Source organism: Haemaphysalis longicornis, unplaced genomic scaffold, assembly GCF_048455015.1.
Source record: "Haemaphysalis longicornis isolate Haplotype H1 unplaced genomic scaffold, Haemaphysalis longicornis Haplotype H1 scaffold_2, whole genome shotgun sequence".
Taxonomy (NCBI): domain Eukaryota; kingdom Metazoa; phylum Arthropoda; class Arachnida; order Ixodida; family Ixodidae; genus Haemaphysalis; species Haemaphysalis longicornis.
The window spans coordinates 271,727,459-271,745,152 of NW_027526295.1; the positions used below are offsets into that span (position 1 = coordinate 271,727,459).

Genomic DNA, 17,694 nt, shown 5'->3' on the forward strand with positions numbered 1-17,694 from the left:
TGGAGCCTCGCCTTCATCATGGAAAGTGATTTCGTCGCAAAGCTTTAGAAGGCTTAACTTCAAATTAATATCACCATTCTGCCGAATAATTCTTTGCGTCAAATTAAGTTTTGCGTTCGTGGGATGTGGTGTGAGGAGAACTGACACGTGCTGCAACTTACATTGACATTAAATGAAGCCGCGTATGCTGTGGCAGTAATTCTTATCAACAGTTTGCTGTCAGAAACGCGTTCTTCTCACAATTCCGTGAGTGCTGTATCCGCGGCTGGGAATCCCTTGGTCTAGAGTTCCAACAGGGGCTGTTGTCGCACTTGGTTTTTGACTATGGGTTGAACGTTACTATCTGATCGGTCGGTTCTCCCATAGAACCGCGAGTACAAATATACCGTGTGTGAATATTTCAGACTCGTACGAGGCGACTACTACAGAAAACGACAACGAAGTCTGTATGCAAACGAATTACATTGGCCATGTTTTGCTGACATACTTTCTCCTTGGTAAGCGGAATGGTTTCTTTTCCTTAATTTTACAGTTGTTCAATGATTGGAAGAGAGTATTGTGCGGAGAGAAATTAAACAGAACGTCTTAGGACACGATGTCAACTTGCGTGCCTGCTGTGAGCCATCATTAGGCCTGACACTAAACTTTGTCAGTGCATATGAGCGAAAATAGCGCCTCCTTTTTTTCCTTATGGGTAAGACTAGGTCATACTAGTTAAGCCTTTATTGGATTGGCGTTCGACCATCACCGTTTTTATTAGGCATCTAGACAGAATGGAAGTGCCATGCCAGGTGCAAACAAACTCAAGTGATGGCGAGCTTGAAATAAAGGATTTGATGTTAAACATAGTATATTAAGCTATTAACCAATTTACCTTGTAATGCAAATAATCCCCGAAGCCACGCTGCGGCCACTGGGTGGCTGTAGAAACCCTTCGGGCTTGAAGTAAGGTGTGCTTGGGAAGCAGAATGTGGATTCTGCTGGCAATATGTTGTGGATTCTCTGAAGCTGTAGAATTCACTTTCTGAGTATTATGTTTCTGCTTCAGCTTTGCACCAAGCACTTGTCATTCCTCTTAAAATGCTCAGAGGAATGACAAGTTCTTGGCAATTGGGAATGATTGGGAACTTGGGAATGACAAGTTCTTGGAATGACAATTTTAAAGACTGCCGTGCGTGGCGCAAATAGTGTTCCAAGTTCACATATACGACGCGGGTTCCATTTTCATCAATTACGACGCTGAAAGACTGTTTCTGGCTGCTATATTCGCTTTCGTTGTTCGTATCACAGACCGACAGAACGATATACCAGGAAGTCAATCATGTTTCTCGACTTCATCAGCAAAAGCAAAACCTTCAGAACTGCTCTTATAGTGGAGTTTCCTCCCCACCATTATCTAATTCACTCATTCCTTATTGCCCAATACCTCACTCTTACCCGAGGTTTGGGTCGTGTCAGGCGGTTTCCCCATGCTTTTTTTACTTTTCGTATGTACGTGTGTTCATTCCACACCATTTGATAAAAGAATCCCCATGGATAGTTCTATTCGCTCGATTGGGCCATTAGAACTAGTTCCTTGGACAACCATCAGTGGAATATAGTTTCATGTTTTCATTGATAGCTATCTCTTATCCCCAGAACGTTGCAACAACAGCTCACTATGCTTACTTCTCGTTAGTTATTGCATCTCGGTACAACGGCATTTTAAAGCTCTCGTAGTTGGTTGCGGGCATTGCTTGGCGCTGTGTTCATTTTTTCTCACTTGTTCGCAATTGCTGCGGAGAGGCCAGTGACAGGCCCTCTCAACAATCTTAAATGCAATCCAGAATGAATACATGCCTATGAGCTTGTTTCTAAGCGCTTGTTTTCTTTTCCCTCCAGAACTGCTGAAGAAGAGCGCACCGAGCCGAATAGTAAACGTCTCGTGCAATGCCCATTCCCTGGGCAGCGTCGAGGAGATCCTGAGAAGCGTTTCGGGCAGCCCTCGCTACTTCTTGAACCCTGGCCGCGTCTACCACAACTCGAAGCTCGCGCAAGTCCTGTTCACCCAAGTCCTGGCCGCAGAGTTGCGGGGCTCCGGTACGGCTCTTGGCCCACTGTTCGCGCTTAGCGGTGTCGATGTTCGGTGGCAACGATGGAACTACACAACACGTAACAGCGCGAAAGGGGGACGAAGACTTCGAAGACATGCTGGCCCGCTGTGTTACACATTTGTTGCAGAAGAAGAACGTGTCCCCCTTTAGCTCTGCTATGTGTTCTGTAGGGCCAACTTGCCCAACCACATATTCTACTGAAGGGTAAAACTGCAGAGCCATTATGAACTGCGGCTTAGTATCGCTCGTGCTATTCTTGCCACGCTGATAAGGCCACAGTTGAAGTCAAAACACACAATTGTCATATTTGATCTTCATTCGAGCTCTTGCAATTCCACATGGCCAACCTGTTTTTAGTCGCTTCATGGCCAGCCATTTAGCATATTTTGCCAACACAAGTATGTTGGGGGCTTGGGGGTATTCAACCATTCTACTCCCTTTCTTCTCTGTTTTGCCATATTCATGTCAACATCTGTCTTGAAACCATGGTTGGTATTTATTCACTTGCCAGTCCTACGATCCGTTCTGGGACAAATGCTCGATTCTTAGCTTAAATATCCGACTTTGTACAGTTATTGGGTGTTATTTTATTTTATCAGCCAGCAATAACGGTAGCGGTTGAGGACATGACCATCCACATCATTATTTCGATCGGTGTGCTTTTGCCGGCCGCGCAGGTGTCACTGTCAATACCGCTGACCCAGGCGTTATCCAGAGTGGAACATACGTGCGCTACCCAGGGCTGCAGGGCTCACTCATACGGCAAATGAGGCGGCGATATGGAAAGGTGATGTATTGAGGCGGACGCCTTACGTCTTCATATTTTAAGGTCCGATTGTTAGGTGCAGAAGTGAGGTACAGAAAATCAAGACTCCCGCGGTGAAGCAGCCGAACTCTTTCTGCGCATGCCCAGATGCTGCCTTAGCAAGTGAGCCACGTGCCTGAGATTCTATTTTCTAGGCACAGGCTCACGCTATAGAACACATCCAAGCCAAATGAGCATTTCGGAGCCGCGACGTGCGCCGGGCGACGCCGACGCCAACGTCAGCCTTTGCGCCCAACGAGACATTGAGAGCTTTTGCTTTTAAAATGTAGGGAGTGGTGGGGAGCGTACAGAGAAAGTTTGCGATCCCTTCGCCCGAGTCAAACGTATTAAACGTTTCTGTTTCAACCGCTTCTCGCTTTTCTTTCAGACCCCGAGGGAGGGTGCCCAAACGTGCGTGTATTTGGCAGCTGATCCATCTGTCGCTCAGGAAACGGGAAAGTACTACCTGGATTCCAAGGAGCAACTACCCGTCATCGATAAACCTGACTTTGCTCTGATGGAAGAAATCTACCGCCTCACGCTGCGCCTCACGAATGCTGAAGCAGCAGCAAAAATGCTGTATCCTGAGGAGCGGCAGGGTTAATCGTCACATCTATCCCCACTTTTAACCCTTCTATTATCCCTGCTTTAGGCGCTTCTCCTTTTAAATGACAAACAGTTTTTGGGCTTCTTTTACGCGATGTAGTCACGTATGTACTTCAAGTAAAGCCAGCACGGGAAAATGTATTACGTGTATTTTATGCAGACAATTCGATTTCAAATAAAATTGAAGCAGACACCAAACTTTTTGCGTCGCTGTCCTTTCAGACAATGTCGACAAATGACGCACGAAGGAGGTCCAAGTAGCATGTGGGTACCCGGATTGAACAAACAGGGTGTGAGACTTGTGTGTTTTCATTTCTTCTAAGCCCGGTTGTTCAGAACCAAAGGTCCGTGCGGAGACGACGAAAAGCAATTACGTTTAGTGTTATGAACTGCGAACCGCTGTACAGCCACACTCAAAATGTAGCGACAGCATCAGTTTCATCTACGGCTGTCTGGAAATATGCTGCGAGCTACGGTCTCAACAAAATATTGTCCATGTATATGCTTGCTTCGCTGCAAACAACGCTGCAACATTGAAGTATTTTGCGTCCCGGCCAGATAACTCTCTTCCCTGCCACCCATCCTGCTATTCTTCTATCTTGTTTCTTCTCCTCTTGAATGCATGAAGGTTGGTTGAATTCAATTTAATTTTCCCGCTATCGCACTGCTCGCGCGCCATCTTTAAAGGGACCCTGCAACAATTTTTTTCAACTTTTCTAGAAATCTTAAATGCTTGCAGAACGTAGTCATCCAACAGATTCACTACATAGATTAGGGGTCCAAAAGTTCCTCGCCCAGAAATTACTGTTCTATGCGGGGCAGATAACTTAAAAACTTGCTCAGAAGATTTTGCTCTCTTTCCCGGCCTTGGGGTTCTTCGACCGCGGAATTACGTCATTACAGCGGTGTAGCGGCTATTGGCCGGCATTCCTTCAGCTGTAGGAATGAACGCATTCGATAGCCGCTTCAGAAAGAAAGCCACAAAGACGAAGCAGAAACGAAAAACGTATCTGCTGCAACAAGCAAATCGCGCAGTGCCGCTCCGTGCTGGCAATAACTAGCTTTCTCAGGGATTCCAGACGCGAAGGAAAGAGTGAAAGCGCTTATTGGAAGTGTTGCAGAGCCCCTTTAAGGATAGCGTGTGTCCCTTTATCTTTTGTCTTTGTTCCTGGAACAGCAGCAACTAAAATTTTTTTTTGTAGTCGTTGCTTTTATCTCGCCTTCCGAGGACTTTAAATGTTCGACTACCATTCGCCTGAAGTCATTCCATTGATCGGCGGAGACTAAAAGTAGAGGCAAATGACAGCGCATTGCGAGTCAACTGATCAGCGTTCTCATTGCCCTTGACGTAAACATGGGATGGAATTCATTGAAACCACACATTAAAACCCTTGCTGCTGCGTTCTTCCACAAACCGTAAGGAACGCTGGCAGGCATTTTCGTGCGGATCCCATAATACGAAAATTGTAGGGCTGCTTTTGTATCAGTCACAATTATAACTTCCTGCGGCTTGTATGACATAAGCTTCCTTAATCATCAACCTTGTCTCCCAAAGGGACTTACGATATCGGAGGAAACTTTGCTGTACCGCATCCGAACGGGCTCAGGGAAGACCACAGCATGGCTATTCAAGGTGGGCCTCGTGCGATCGTCTCTGTGTTCGTCATGTGCTGTGATAGGGGATGTACACCACTACGTAATGTGTTGCCCAGAGCATGATGCCGAACGGACCGCATTGCTCTCAGCGATTCGAAAGTTGGCAGCCCCACACAACACCTTGGACCACATCGTCTTTCCAAGGGGACATTGGATGCTACGCCGAGACGTGTCGTTCCTTCTACTAAGCTTCCTTCAGGAGACGGAACTGGCAGACTTGTGGTGGAAGGATTCTAACATCAATGGCTAATTAGGATGAGCTCGGGCGGAGAAATTGCCGGCATATCCAGCCAGGCTAACCCCACCTGATCCCACACAACAGCCACCACCACATATCTCGCCTTTCTTCGACACCGTTATTTTAACGAGACGCTTTTTCACTCGCTATCGTACAAAGCAGGGGTCGGCAAACTGCGGCCCGCGTGGCAGTACTATTATGCGGCCCACAGCACGTCGCCAGAACGTCCCCTCCCCCTGTCACTTTTTATCCGAACGTCGACACGCCAGTTTTGACCAGAAATGGGCTTGACGACAGGCACTGATCACTTCCAGTCGGCATTGTCCCCCATCTTCAGACTTAGCCAGAATATTGTCAGTGATTGTCAAATATTACAGCAAAGCTGTAACCTCTACCCCTCAGCGGTTTTATCTCCGTGGGCGAAAACACCAAGGTGCTAAGGTCTAAGACGCCGAGCGCACGCGTCAGGCTAGTCAGGTATACAGCACAAAGCTCAGAATATGTTTAAGGAAACCACAACAGCAAGCATCGAAACCGCATTAAGGATGACAAGGCGCCTGTGAACAATAAGACCCCCCCCCAGCATGTGTTTTTGGAAAAGATTACGTTTGCAGATAATTTGTGAAGGCTAGGCAAGACTAGTGTCACTAAATAGACCAGTTCTTGCCTAAGACGCCGAGCGCGTGCGTCAGGCTATAGGCAAGACCCAGCATTTGCCGCCAGAGAAGCTGAGAGTAGTGTCAGTAGATTAGGTATTAGAGTACCGCCATTGAGGCACGCAAGTCTGCAACGGCGGCCATTTTGGCGTTTATCAGTGTTGCGCGATTGCTGAATCTACGGCCTCACTGTTAACTTTGACCGGGTCATTTGTTAAGACCACTACCGAAGATGCAGCAAAACAACATCTTTGGACACACTTCTGCTGCCTAAATGCTGTTACGCGCGTTGTCTTTGATGCGCATTCGGAACGACGTCAGTCGCGCACAACCACAGAGCAGGGAGGACGAGCTAAGCCTACCAGAGTTGACCGGCTAAAACTCATAAACAACAAAATGGCGGCGTCCATGAACCGTCGCACTGTAAACAAATGTCACGTAAAGCGGACTGACCAATGATCATGGCGGGGGCTCGGAACAATAGGAGAAAAAAGTGCCGATACTCGGTACCCTCATCTAGTTACACATTTCCGAGTCACCAGATGTAAAGCGCCGCTAGACCCATCGAGTTCAGGGACGCCGGAAAAGGGGGGGGGGGGTGCAGAGCCCCGATAAATTTTTGCGCGCGAGCTCGCAGTCCCCTCCCCCCCCCCCCTCCACTGCCAACTGCCACTACTATAGTGAGAAATATTCAGGGGCTACGGCAAGAATCCGTATCCGTTCGTTTGGTTTGGACCCCGGCGCACTCCAAGGGTGTCACAGGGAACTAGGTAGCACACACGGCTGCCCGGGAGAGTGTCTCCCATCCTCCCATGGTTTCCTCGGACCCACTACCACAGGACGCGACCTGGCCTGAAAACTACTGCGAAGCAAAGATCCTCAGTCGTAAGTGCCTCCAGGAATCCTCCCCTGCGGTTTTCCTCACAGCTCTAAAACGTCTCTTCAGAAAAGGAGAAGTTATTCCAAATAAGATCTACGCAAACTCTGCATATACTCGCGACATTCTTTTTAAAGGGACCCATCCTCGCACAGCATATACTACAAAGTGCTCATTTTGTCGGGAATTAGTCGTCTCCAATCTTTTCCATCTTATCTGGATGTGCTGTGCCTTTTCACAACGACGATTGGAACTTTTAACGCTACACTCCATTCCGTGTGATAAACAGGGCCATATTCATCGAATGCGTTCTGGAGGAAATTGCAGAATTCTCTCGCCAGAATGGTCTCCATGAAGACGTTTTATTCGTAATTGACTCAGCCCTGTATGGGTCAGTGATTCTCTGACAAGTGTGAACTGATCTTCTAATGTGACAAGTACGTACAAATGTGCTTTTGATAACTTTTATTTGCATACCTCTTCCCTTTTCCAACTATCCCCCATTCCCTTCAGGGTCTTATTACCTCCTCAATCAATCAATCAATCAATCAATCAATCAATCAATCAATCAATCAATCAATCAATCAATCAATCAATCAATCAATCAATCAATCAATCAATCAATCAATCAATCAATCAATCAATCAATGACGTTGTCTCTCTCTGCGGAAGCTGAAGTCAACCCCACCATCGCTTTTCATGCGGAAAGGCTGGCGGTCGAGGGGATACGGAAGCTAGAACAATCAGCAACCATCATAAGCAGCCATTAATCGCAATGTAGACCCGCATAACTTAAACGGCCAAATATTACTACGACATTTTGTTTGATCGAGCCATTTCATAAAATTAGCTGAAGGGGTTATGTATTATGAACGGCTGAGGAGTAAATTATGAATGGAGAAGACAAAAAAAAGCTAGGCTCGTTGCACCTTTTGACGCGTTCGACCTCTTGACGTGTACTTTTTGACACAAATTGGACCTTTTGACTCGTTGTAGCTCTTCACTCGGCTGTCACGTGACTATTGGACCTCTTGACTCGATGGACATCTTGACTCATTGGACCTCTTTACCGGAAGAGGTCCAATTACCTCATTGACCCATTGTACTTCACACGGACAGTTTGCGAGCGCCTGTGGTTTCAGTCGGATTTACGCAATGCTCCGGTGCGTGCAATCCATTGTCTAACGTTGACGCGTATAACGGTGTCATACCGACGAAATATTAATAGTGATGTGCAAGTTCATGTCGATGCACCATAAACATTCAACTGTTTCTGTGAAGGCACATTTCACTTTCGTGTTTTCTTCCAAAAGTACATATACTAAAATTGGAAAGATACAGAGAAGATTAGCATGGCCCCTGCGCACTTCCGTGTTTTAACGGTTCCTATAAAAGGTAGAGCAACCACATTTTCTTGGGCGGGATTACTATTGTAGCGACTAATCTTCGGGACACGGTAGATAATTGCCAGGCGGGGTCGTCGTCTCCGCGGCACTTAGCAACAGAGGAAGCTCGCGGCTCCCAGTCAGAAAAGGAGACCAACTCGTCACGCCAGGCGCGTAAAGCAAGAGCTTGTCGTGCGTAAGTGGAGGCGGCAAACGAGATGCACCTGATATTGATTGGTGAGGAATGCTACCATATGCTGGAAGGGTACCGGCGAGCTTTGCCGGTTTGAGCAGTCCTTCGTCTGAGCGTTTGCACTGAAAGGGGCGATGGAGCGGACAATGTTAACCAGAAGTGGCGGTGGCGGACAGACAAATATTCCCGCGATTGATGACCAATTCGCTTCCGAAAGCGGATGAGGCGTGCGGTGCGTCAGCGTAAATACAGCGGGAATGGCTTTAGGTAAACACACCCAGCCGCTGTGTGGTTTGGGGAAAAGGTATGCGTGGGCGCCTTAGTGAATGTAGCGGACAGCAAAAAATGCCGCACCGCCGTGCAACAGCAATTGTCAGTTTTAGTCCCCTCTCTTTCATGTCTTTGTCGAACCCGCAAGAGGGTTTTGGGAATGTTGTAAGTGGGCAGTGCTGAGATTCAATCAAGGCGTGTCAGCTCTCCGGAGTGGACGAGGAACAGGGTGGGTCAACGTAAAACGCGTATGGAGGGGGCCAGTTTGGGCACCTCACTGAATTAATTAAAACTGCCCCGCAACTAGATATCGGTTGTTGTGTTTTGGGTGTTTCCATGTATTGTGTTTGTTTTAATGCCAGCCGGGCCGACTCATGCAGGAAGGGCGCGGGGCAGTTCCGCGGCAGCGTATGTTTGTTCGCCACAATTTTGTGGGTTTTTTTTTGTTTTTTGGTGAGCAGGACCGGAGAGGGCCCAGTCACCTCAACGTCGTAAGCAATGCTGGCTTTTGAAGGAGGGTCTCCTTTCGTTCGTGTGAAAACCGACGTAGGGGAACCATTGACAGTATAAAAACCACGATTACCGCCGTGGGAGTTCCCGCGGCGGACGGAAGCCGTGAGGTCGTTCAAGGGTTCCCATTCAGTCCATGTCCATCCCTGGAGATTCGGTGGCTGGGATGCGTCAATGGGTAGGCGAACACGCTTTGTAATGCGCGCAACGTACGTGTTGATAAAGCAAGGAATTTTGACGGCGCGGAGCACAATCATTAGCGTGCACGATGTGGACACTACTTTAACACGAGCCGCCCGAAGAGCGTCGACGGTGTTTGAGCGGATTTTTATTCATGTTTTATGGTTGTTTTGCGGAACACCTTTAAGTTTCCATATGATTGTGCGAGAGGTGAGTCACGAGACTTTTTTGCACCCGCCTAATTTTGTCACTATGGCCAATCAGTGGCCTTGTGCGGGTTAATCAATAGGCCCTTCTCACTCTCAAATGGTGACGTCCATTTTGCGGGCGGAGTTTTGGCGGTAAAGCTGAGAAGTTCGATGTTTTCTGGAGTGACGGGATCCCCGTTCGATGGGGTCTTTGTCCGACCTCTTTACTACAATCTCGGCCATCAGCTTAAAGTTGTCAATTCTGCTTGTAAATAAACTGTACATTTGTACGTCTTGCTTCTTGATGTATACCTATCGTTCGCCAAGTGCCGTCGACAAGGAGCGAGCGAGTCATTGTTTCATCTGATCATCTCTTCAATCACAGACCAACCGCTCCCCCACAGGGTCACATCGAATTTAGGTCAACGCATCCAGCTGCATGTGTAATGAGGCGGCAAGAAAAGTTCGTACGGGGCCAGGGCCTTGAGGTTTATTGAATGGAGCGGACAGCAAAGGATGCCGCGTTCAACACCACTGCTAAGGTATAGTTGTACTGTGTCACCCCTGTCTGCCCCGCGATGTCGAACCGACAAGAGCCGCGTGTGTGTGTCTGTTTGTTGGGGGTATGCAGTCTTGCGGTGCGCCCGAAACGTGTCTCCCTTTTGAGCGTGGTGCTGCCGAGAGGGGAGCTTTTACTTTTCCGATTGGAGTGCATTGTTTGTGGACACTTCCTGGAGTAGGGTGCCACGAAACGACGGGTCGATAAAAAGGCCGTGCTGAAGTTCGCCGAGTGCGTTCTCAACTTGATTCTCAGCCTGACTTGTGGACACACTATAAATAAGCAAGCTAAACTTGAACGAAGCTGAAGTTGTCTTTTCGCTCAGAAGGCACGACGGCGACCGGCCCTGCTAACGAACCGGCAGGCAGCGCTCGCTATGGTACGTACCGCTCTCTACAATTGTTATCATTTCGGTAATTATGTCTAGTCTCGCTCTTTCTGAAATAGAAAACTCGTCACTCACACGTTAAACTATATGCTTACTGGGTCCATTGGAGCTGTTTGCGAACTAAAGTGACAAATAATTGGAGCAGTGCGGAACAACATTTTTTTCACATGGTTAATAGAAAAGAAAGTATGGTGTTTTCCCTCGAGCGAAACTCAGCTTTGAGTAGCTTAAAAGAATTGATGTAGGCAAAAAACAAAGCAATTCGCTACGGCCCCCCTCTGAAAATATAGTTCTGGCGTCACTCAACAAGTTAGTGGATCCATTCGTGTTTGTACTGACTCGTTGGCTCTAGGGACGCGTTGAATCTAGCCACACGGATCGATGTACTGACCCGTTGGATGTAGCGACGCGTTGTATCTAAGGACTCGGATGGATGTACTGACTCTTTGGATGTTCTGACTCGTTGGATCTAGTGCGTTGGTGGGGAGGGAGGGACCGGAGCGTAGTTAGGAGGGCTGAACCGTTCTTCCTTCGCCACCGTACCATATAGTGATATATAGCTATTTTGAGTTCTCTATGCCGACTTTACACTTCCACGAATGTTAAAGCATCTTGGTCCTATAAACCATTTATTCCCCGCTGACATTCCAGGTTGAACATACAACAGAGAAGTTTAACCCTATAACGCAGGAGTTTATTGGCGCTTCTCTGCTGTACTAAACTTCCAATACGGAACTAGCTACCCCATATTAATAAATAAACCGCGTAAGAAAGGAACACGAAGAAAGAAATGCGGCCCGGAGCTGTGCCTCTGGTCTCTTCCTTGGGTTTATTTTTCCCCACTGTTCTGTTTATTGATTTATTTTATACCCTAAAACTCACTTGAGGGTACACAGAGATGCTATAAAATAAAACAATATATACTATAACAAGAGTGACATTAGGTTTTGTGCTTCCGGTAATACAATTCTAGCGAGTGCTCAAACTATTTAACAATTAAACTCGTAACACCATACTCCGGAATTCTATTCAACACTTAAGAAAAAAGAATGTTTGAACCCGCCTTGATGAGCGTAATGAGACCTTATCGGGTAGTTATAATTCAACCGAGCTCCTCGTATGGGGACAGGTTGTCTATATCCGTCTTCGTTTTTTTTTCATTTGTGCACTTTTATTTTGAAACAGTAGTTTCAATCTCTGCTTGTGTCAGTGTACTTGCAGCCGTTCCAGATCATTTGATTTTAACCTATTTGTGACATATTCTGACCGGCCGTATAGTGAGCAAATGAAGCGTGTGCCATGTTTATTTTTTTTCTAATCTCTCACTCAGTAACTGCTGATGAAGACTCCGCAAGGAAGAGGCAGACTCCAAAATTGGGCGTACAATTGTCTTCAATGCAAGTAATTTAACATTTTTAGGGACATTTTGGGTTTTTTTCTGTAAGTAGAACATCTTTTTATAGGCTTTATTTGAGGACACCTCCACAACCGGGGTGTGCCGCCCCAAATGCGTTTAACGCTGTGTGCTTTAAAGCTGTGGGTTTTAGTCAGAAAGGTATTTCCGGTTTTATAGTCATACAACAGTACAGATTCTTTATTGGATATGTGAAAGGCTTGATGACATCGATCAATCTTGATCTGGTCACTTGCATTAGTTACAGGGGTATAAACTAAACAGTCATCGCAGAAGGTTTCAACTTAACAGAGCTTTCAGCTATATTGGAAATGTCATTTATGAAAATCTAAAACAACAACATGCCCCAGCACAGATCCCTGTGGGACAGCGGAATTAATTCGATGCGCGATCTCCAGTTCATATTTTCTGCTGACGCTCTCCTAAATATGCGACTATCCAATTTATTATATCTGAGATAATTCGTAGTTGCTGAAGCTTAAAAATCATGTTTTTTGGGAGAAGCTTTATCAAAAGCTTTGGCAAAATCTGCACGGATGGCGTAAATGTTTTGGCGAGCTCCCGGAGATAAATAAAAATTACAAGCTGAGTAACAGCCAGCTTGTAACCGATTACCGAAACTTCCAGTTTTTGATCGTTTAATTATACACTCTGTTTATTTTTCTAATTGTGAGATCTATGCATATCCGATTCACGGTTGAGACAGTCTGAGTCTGTACAAAATCAGTCAGACTTCAATGTTTTTTTTTTTAATATCTCGCTCACAATTTTTTTTCTTTCACACTCAGTGATCTGTAGAGCGGAAGTAGTTCGCCAACCGGCTATTCGGGGTCGATAGTAAAATAAAAGCATCTTTTGAAGGTAGAGGGCAGCATATAGTCTTGTCCTGGCGAGACTTCCTCGTGCGGGCTCTTAAGCTGTCCCAGACAGGCGCAGTATCATTAAAGTTTTTATAAAGCAAAAAAAAAAAAGAAATAAATGAAACTACGAAAAACGGGAATATGAGCATAAAAAATCTCAAAGATGTATCCTATGCCCCAAAACAAAAAAAGGAGTAAAAACTTCCAGAAATGTAAAACAAACGAACCAAACCAAAAAGATTTATCTTTCGCGACATTCTCATGCGATTAAACAAATAATAAAAGAAAGCTCAAAAATACAATGCGCACTCAATCCCAAGAAAGACAAGCATGCGCGGTTCTTCTTGTTGGATGTAATGACTCGTCAGATCTAGTGACGCGTTTGTTGCAGCGACTCGGATGGATGTGCTGAGTCTTTGGATCTATTGACGCGTTGGATATAAGGACTCGGGTGGATCTCTTGACTCGTTGGATCTTCTGACTGGGGCATCACGTGACCTCGTGGCTTTTCTGACTCGTTGGATCTAATGACTCGTTGGATGTAGTGACCATAAGCGCAGTGACAATGATTGAAAAACAGAGCGCGACTTCGACAATGACACAAAGGAGGAACTACGGGACAAGCGCTCACTTGCAACTAACATTTATTTGAAACATCATCTTACAGGTATTATCCCTGGGAGCATGCACACTGGAATGCGTACACTATGCAGAAAGAATCTGGCAGATGATGGCCACAATCAAAGTGGCGTTTCCGAAAATTCAAACTCAGTGGCACATAAAAGCACAGATGTATCGCCGACGCACTTGTCCCCTTTTTCTTAGTATAAAACGTTTCCAAGATCTCCCTCGCTACTGTAATATCGTGATAAATTTAAATATGAACAACGGAGCTCGTGGCTTTTCAGTACATGCGGCGCATCCTGGCAGCGGGCCGCGCATGCGCAGTGGGAACAAGTTACGGGAGTTCATGACCAACCTTGATATGGAAACACCACCGTATTTCCATCGTCCGTTGGGTGCTCACCAAGAAATAAGAAATGAAGGAATATAGCTGCGTGTGCCGTTTTCACTCATCGCTGCAACAAAGTTGCAGCGTTAGCGGGTTAGCGGGGTTAGCGGGCTAACTTGCAAGTTAGCGGGCGTTAGCGGGCGTTAGCTTGCGTTAGCGGGCGTCGAACACGGTGGGGAGTCAAACCAAAACACTGACACGCCGAATAACGGGGTTTCCATTCAACGTTGGACACAAACTTTCGTAACTTGTTCGCACCGCGCATACGCGGATTCAGTACATGTCGCTACGATGCGCAGCATGTAAGTGGGGATCAATTTAAAGGTTATCGCGGGAGCACCGACGGACCGCGACGACAGCGCCATAGCGTGACACTTTTTAGCATCAGCCACAACGAGATTATGCTAGGTTTGCTTCTCGCGTGGCTGTTCCAGGCAGTGCGAGCACTGCCGTCAAAAATGATAAAGGCCACGCTCGTTTCTTTCTTCTTTATCCTTTCATCGATATACTTCACACTGATACGCAACCTTCTCAGGGTAACTATGCCGGCATGTCGAGGCAATGTTGTGTAAAAAAAAATTGTAATTTGCTTCCGCAATGCCGAGGCAACGCCGCCTGCTGAGGTATCTTCGGTGTTATCAGGTTGCCGAGGAACGAAACGCGGATACGTCACCCAAAAAAGAATGAAGAAAAAAACTGCGGCAGTCGGCCTTTCTAGAAGGGGGTGAGCGAATTCTATGCAACAGCCAAGAGGTGAGGGAGGGCAGCATAATCTCATCTTCGCGAATGAAAAAAAGTGCCGCGGAACGGCTCTCTGGTCTTCCTTGGTCGGTGCTTCCGCGATAACCTTCAAATTGAGCCTGACTGTACTGAAAGCCACGCGCTCCATTGTTCGTATTTCCATTTATCACATTAGTACTAGCACTCCTGTCGAGAATTCGAATCTGCTCAAAGAAAGGTTTGCATTTTTCCAAAGAACTGACAGGCCTACTATCCTCGCAATGCGCGGGTTAAGGGAAGAGCTGTGCTCACGTTCTAGTGGAAAGGAGGGTGAGTTTTTTGCGATTCCTCCCAGTGTATTTAATGATAAGGCAGGGCAAGCGGTAGAAAAGATCTTCAAACTCATGAAGGCAAGTGCCCAAAAAGTAAAAGCAGAAGCTGCGGAATTATGTCGGTAATTTGAGATGCCCCGTTTAGCAAAAACCATTTCCAGTTCCAAGAGCAATTGCTTCAGAGTGCTTTTCACAGCTAAAACGCATAAGGATAAGATGCCTTTTCGGTGTATTGTTTGCGAGCGCGCAACTTGGCAGTCGCATTTAAGCCGATTTTTACGCAAGCATCTTGGTAGCCTTGTCATCAACGACCCGTTTATCACTAAGAGTTCAATTGAGGTTATAAATTATATAAAATATGGCACCTCGATGGGGTTTGCTTTTTCCGTTGGGAATTTGTTTTATTATGTGCCGCACTCGGAACTGTTTGCTTCTTTTTGGCAATGCATTGTCGTGAACGGTGTGGTCTATTTCCAGAATTCATGTGGTATGTCTGTGGACTGTTTTATCCGTTTACTAGAGTTTTACCGGGATTCAACATTTCTTTCTTTCGAACGACGCATGTACGCGAGCAAAAACAAGGAATTTGTATCGGGTCCTGTGTTGCGCCGGTCTTGTGCAATATTTTTCTTTTCAGTGTCAATCGGGACTTGCTTTTAAGCTTTGACAAGGAGGTTGTTCTGCGTGTTTTTAAATATGTCGACGATTTTTTAGTTATTTTAAGAAAACAGTGTTCTCCTAACTACCCTGAAACCTCAAAAGTAATTTTAGATAATTTTAGCCGGCATGGGAAGGGTCTCGCATTTACTCATGAGGTTCCAAGTCATGACATCCTGCAGTTTTTAGACATTAATTTTAAGTTTTAGTCCGACCACGTTTGTTGGATCTATCACCCGGGTGCCCGCAAACAGCTTCTGCCATATTCATCTTCCCATTCAGCGACTGTCAAAAGGGCCATAGCGTCTCCAGAAGAGTTCGCACTGAAGTCCCGCGTACATGCTGTTCGCGAGAGGTTTGACTCTCTGCTCAAGAGACTTCTGTCGGTCGGTTAACCGAGCTATGTCTTGGTGGGTGTTGCCGAAGCCTTGCTGCGGAAAGCCAAAGGCAAAGTAGGTGCGAAGGCAGCAGAACAGCCTTAGGCGAAGCCTGTTGTCTACCCTATATACATAGAGTTACGCACAACCTGAAAAAGGTAGCAGAAAGGTACAAAGTTCCGGTTGTGGTTTTCGCTGCATAAAAACTTGGCCGCCTGTGTGCGCAAAATTCTGGCAGGCTCAAACAAAAACAGTGCGAAAAAAAGCATGCCAAGCGCTTTGTGCCCTGTGGCGTAGGGGTAGTATATGAGATACCGCTTTTACTCGGGGAGGCCTATATCGGCCAGACAGGCAGATGTGTGAATGACCGGGCACGCGAGCACACTTCTTCGCTTAACAGTAATACCCGCCCGCATTTACTCGCACATTGCGATTGCAGGCCTGTCAGTTCTTTGGAAAAATGCAGACCTTTCTTTGAGCAGATTCGAATTCTCGGCAGGAGTGATAGTACAGTAGCGAGGGAGCTCTTGGAAGCGCTTCATATTAGCCCTTTCGGCCCTGGCGTCGTCATTTGACGACACAACACATAGTATCCTCTAGCGCCTCAAAAACAAAACTAAAACTGCTAGTTTTCTGTGCGAGTGTTGTTCAGTGGTGTCTCTTGCGAGAGACATCCCCATTGTTGAGTTTCCACACGGCTGAAGAATATGAAACAGAAGAAGCTTCAGTGGATGCAGGGCGGGACGACAGGGCGAGGGAAAAAACCGAAATTCCGGTTTGTCAAAATGGCTGTAAATTTGTAAATACTTGGATTACCAGCTTCATATTTTTTCTGTAATATCCAGATGTCATTGATTTTGCAGAAAAAAGAAAAAAATGCTTTTTTACAGAGAGAGAGAGAGAGAGAGAGAGAGAGAGAGAGAGAGAGAGAGAGAGAGAGAGAGAGAGAGAGAGAGAGATAACCTTATTGCGTGACAGCCAGTTATCCTAGACGTCGGACAAGAGCACTTGGCCTCTGGCAGCGTTTTCGGCCAGCTGAATGGCCCAGACTTTCCGTTGGGTCCGAGCTGAGCAATACGGCCTCCCATTGCTCCCCACTAGCGATTTTGCGACCTAACGTTGACGCCTTGTGGACAGGCCCACAGCAGGTGTGCAAGGTCTGCCCTCTGCTTACACCGGTGACACCTTTCAGAATATTGCCCGGGGTAGCAGTGGCTGTACGCTACCGGGTTGGGGTACGAGTTTGTTTGCAAAAGTCGCCAAGCCACGGATTGAAATTTGCTGAGTGTAGGATGAGCTGGGGGGAAGCATTCCCGCTCTAGCTTGTACAAGAAAGAAACATTTTGATTGCCTAATGACTTAATTAATTGTCAGGCCTCTAAATAAATAAATACTTGCACTATTAGCGTAATTTTTCATTTTTATGCTTCTGAGATTCAAAGGTATACAAAAACATGCAGCAAAACAATTTTCGCTTGAAATAAAAAAATCCAGGCCTGAAAGGGTTAAGAAAAAAGAGGACAACTGCGTCAGCGTTGCGTGCCACTGAGTTTGAAGCTTTGGAAACGTCGCATTTATTGTGGCCCTCACCTTTTTGTGCTTTCTACATAGTTTATTTCAGTGCGCATGCTCCCAGTTATAATACCCGCATAAATACGAGACGATATTTCAAATAAATGTTAGTTGCAAGTGAACAGTTGCATCGTCGTTCTTCCTTT

At 46.3% G+C, this 17,694-nt stretch overlaps 1 protein-coding gene and 1 pseudogene across 1 annotated transcript in view; both read left to right on the plus strand.

Moving 5' to 3' along the window:
- The window catches only part of LOC144168639 (uncharacterized), a 42,319-nt gene extending 38,624 nt beyond the window's left edge, over positions 1-3,695 (plus strand). Inside the window, exons 12-15 of the mRNA XM_077697584.1 lie at positions 405-497; positions 1,882-2,079; positions 2,771-2,880; positions 3,287-3,695. Of these exons, the coding sequence (XP_077553710.1) occupies positions 405-497; positions 1,882-2,079; positions 2,771-2,880; positions 3,287-3,502 (617 nt within the window). The 3' untranslated portion in view covers positions 3,503-3,695. The remainder of the gene's footprint in view (positions 1-404; positions 498-1,881; positions 2,080-2,770; positions 2,881-3,286) is intronic.
- Positions 3,696-8,229: 4,534 nt separating this feature from the next.
- On the plus strand, positions 8,230-8,297 carry LOC144171265 (U6 spliceosomal RNA; annotated as a pseudogene).
- Positions 8,298-17,694: the final 9,397 nt, after the last annotated feature.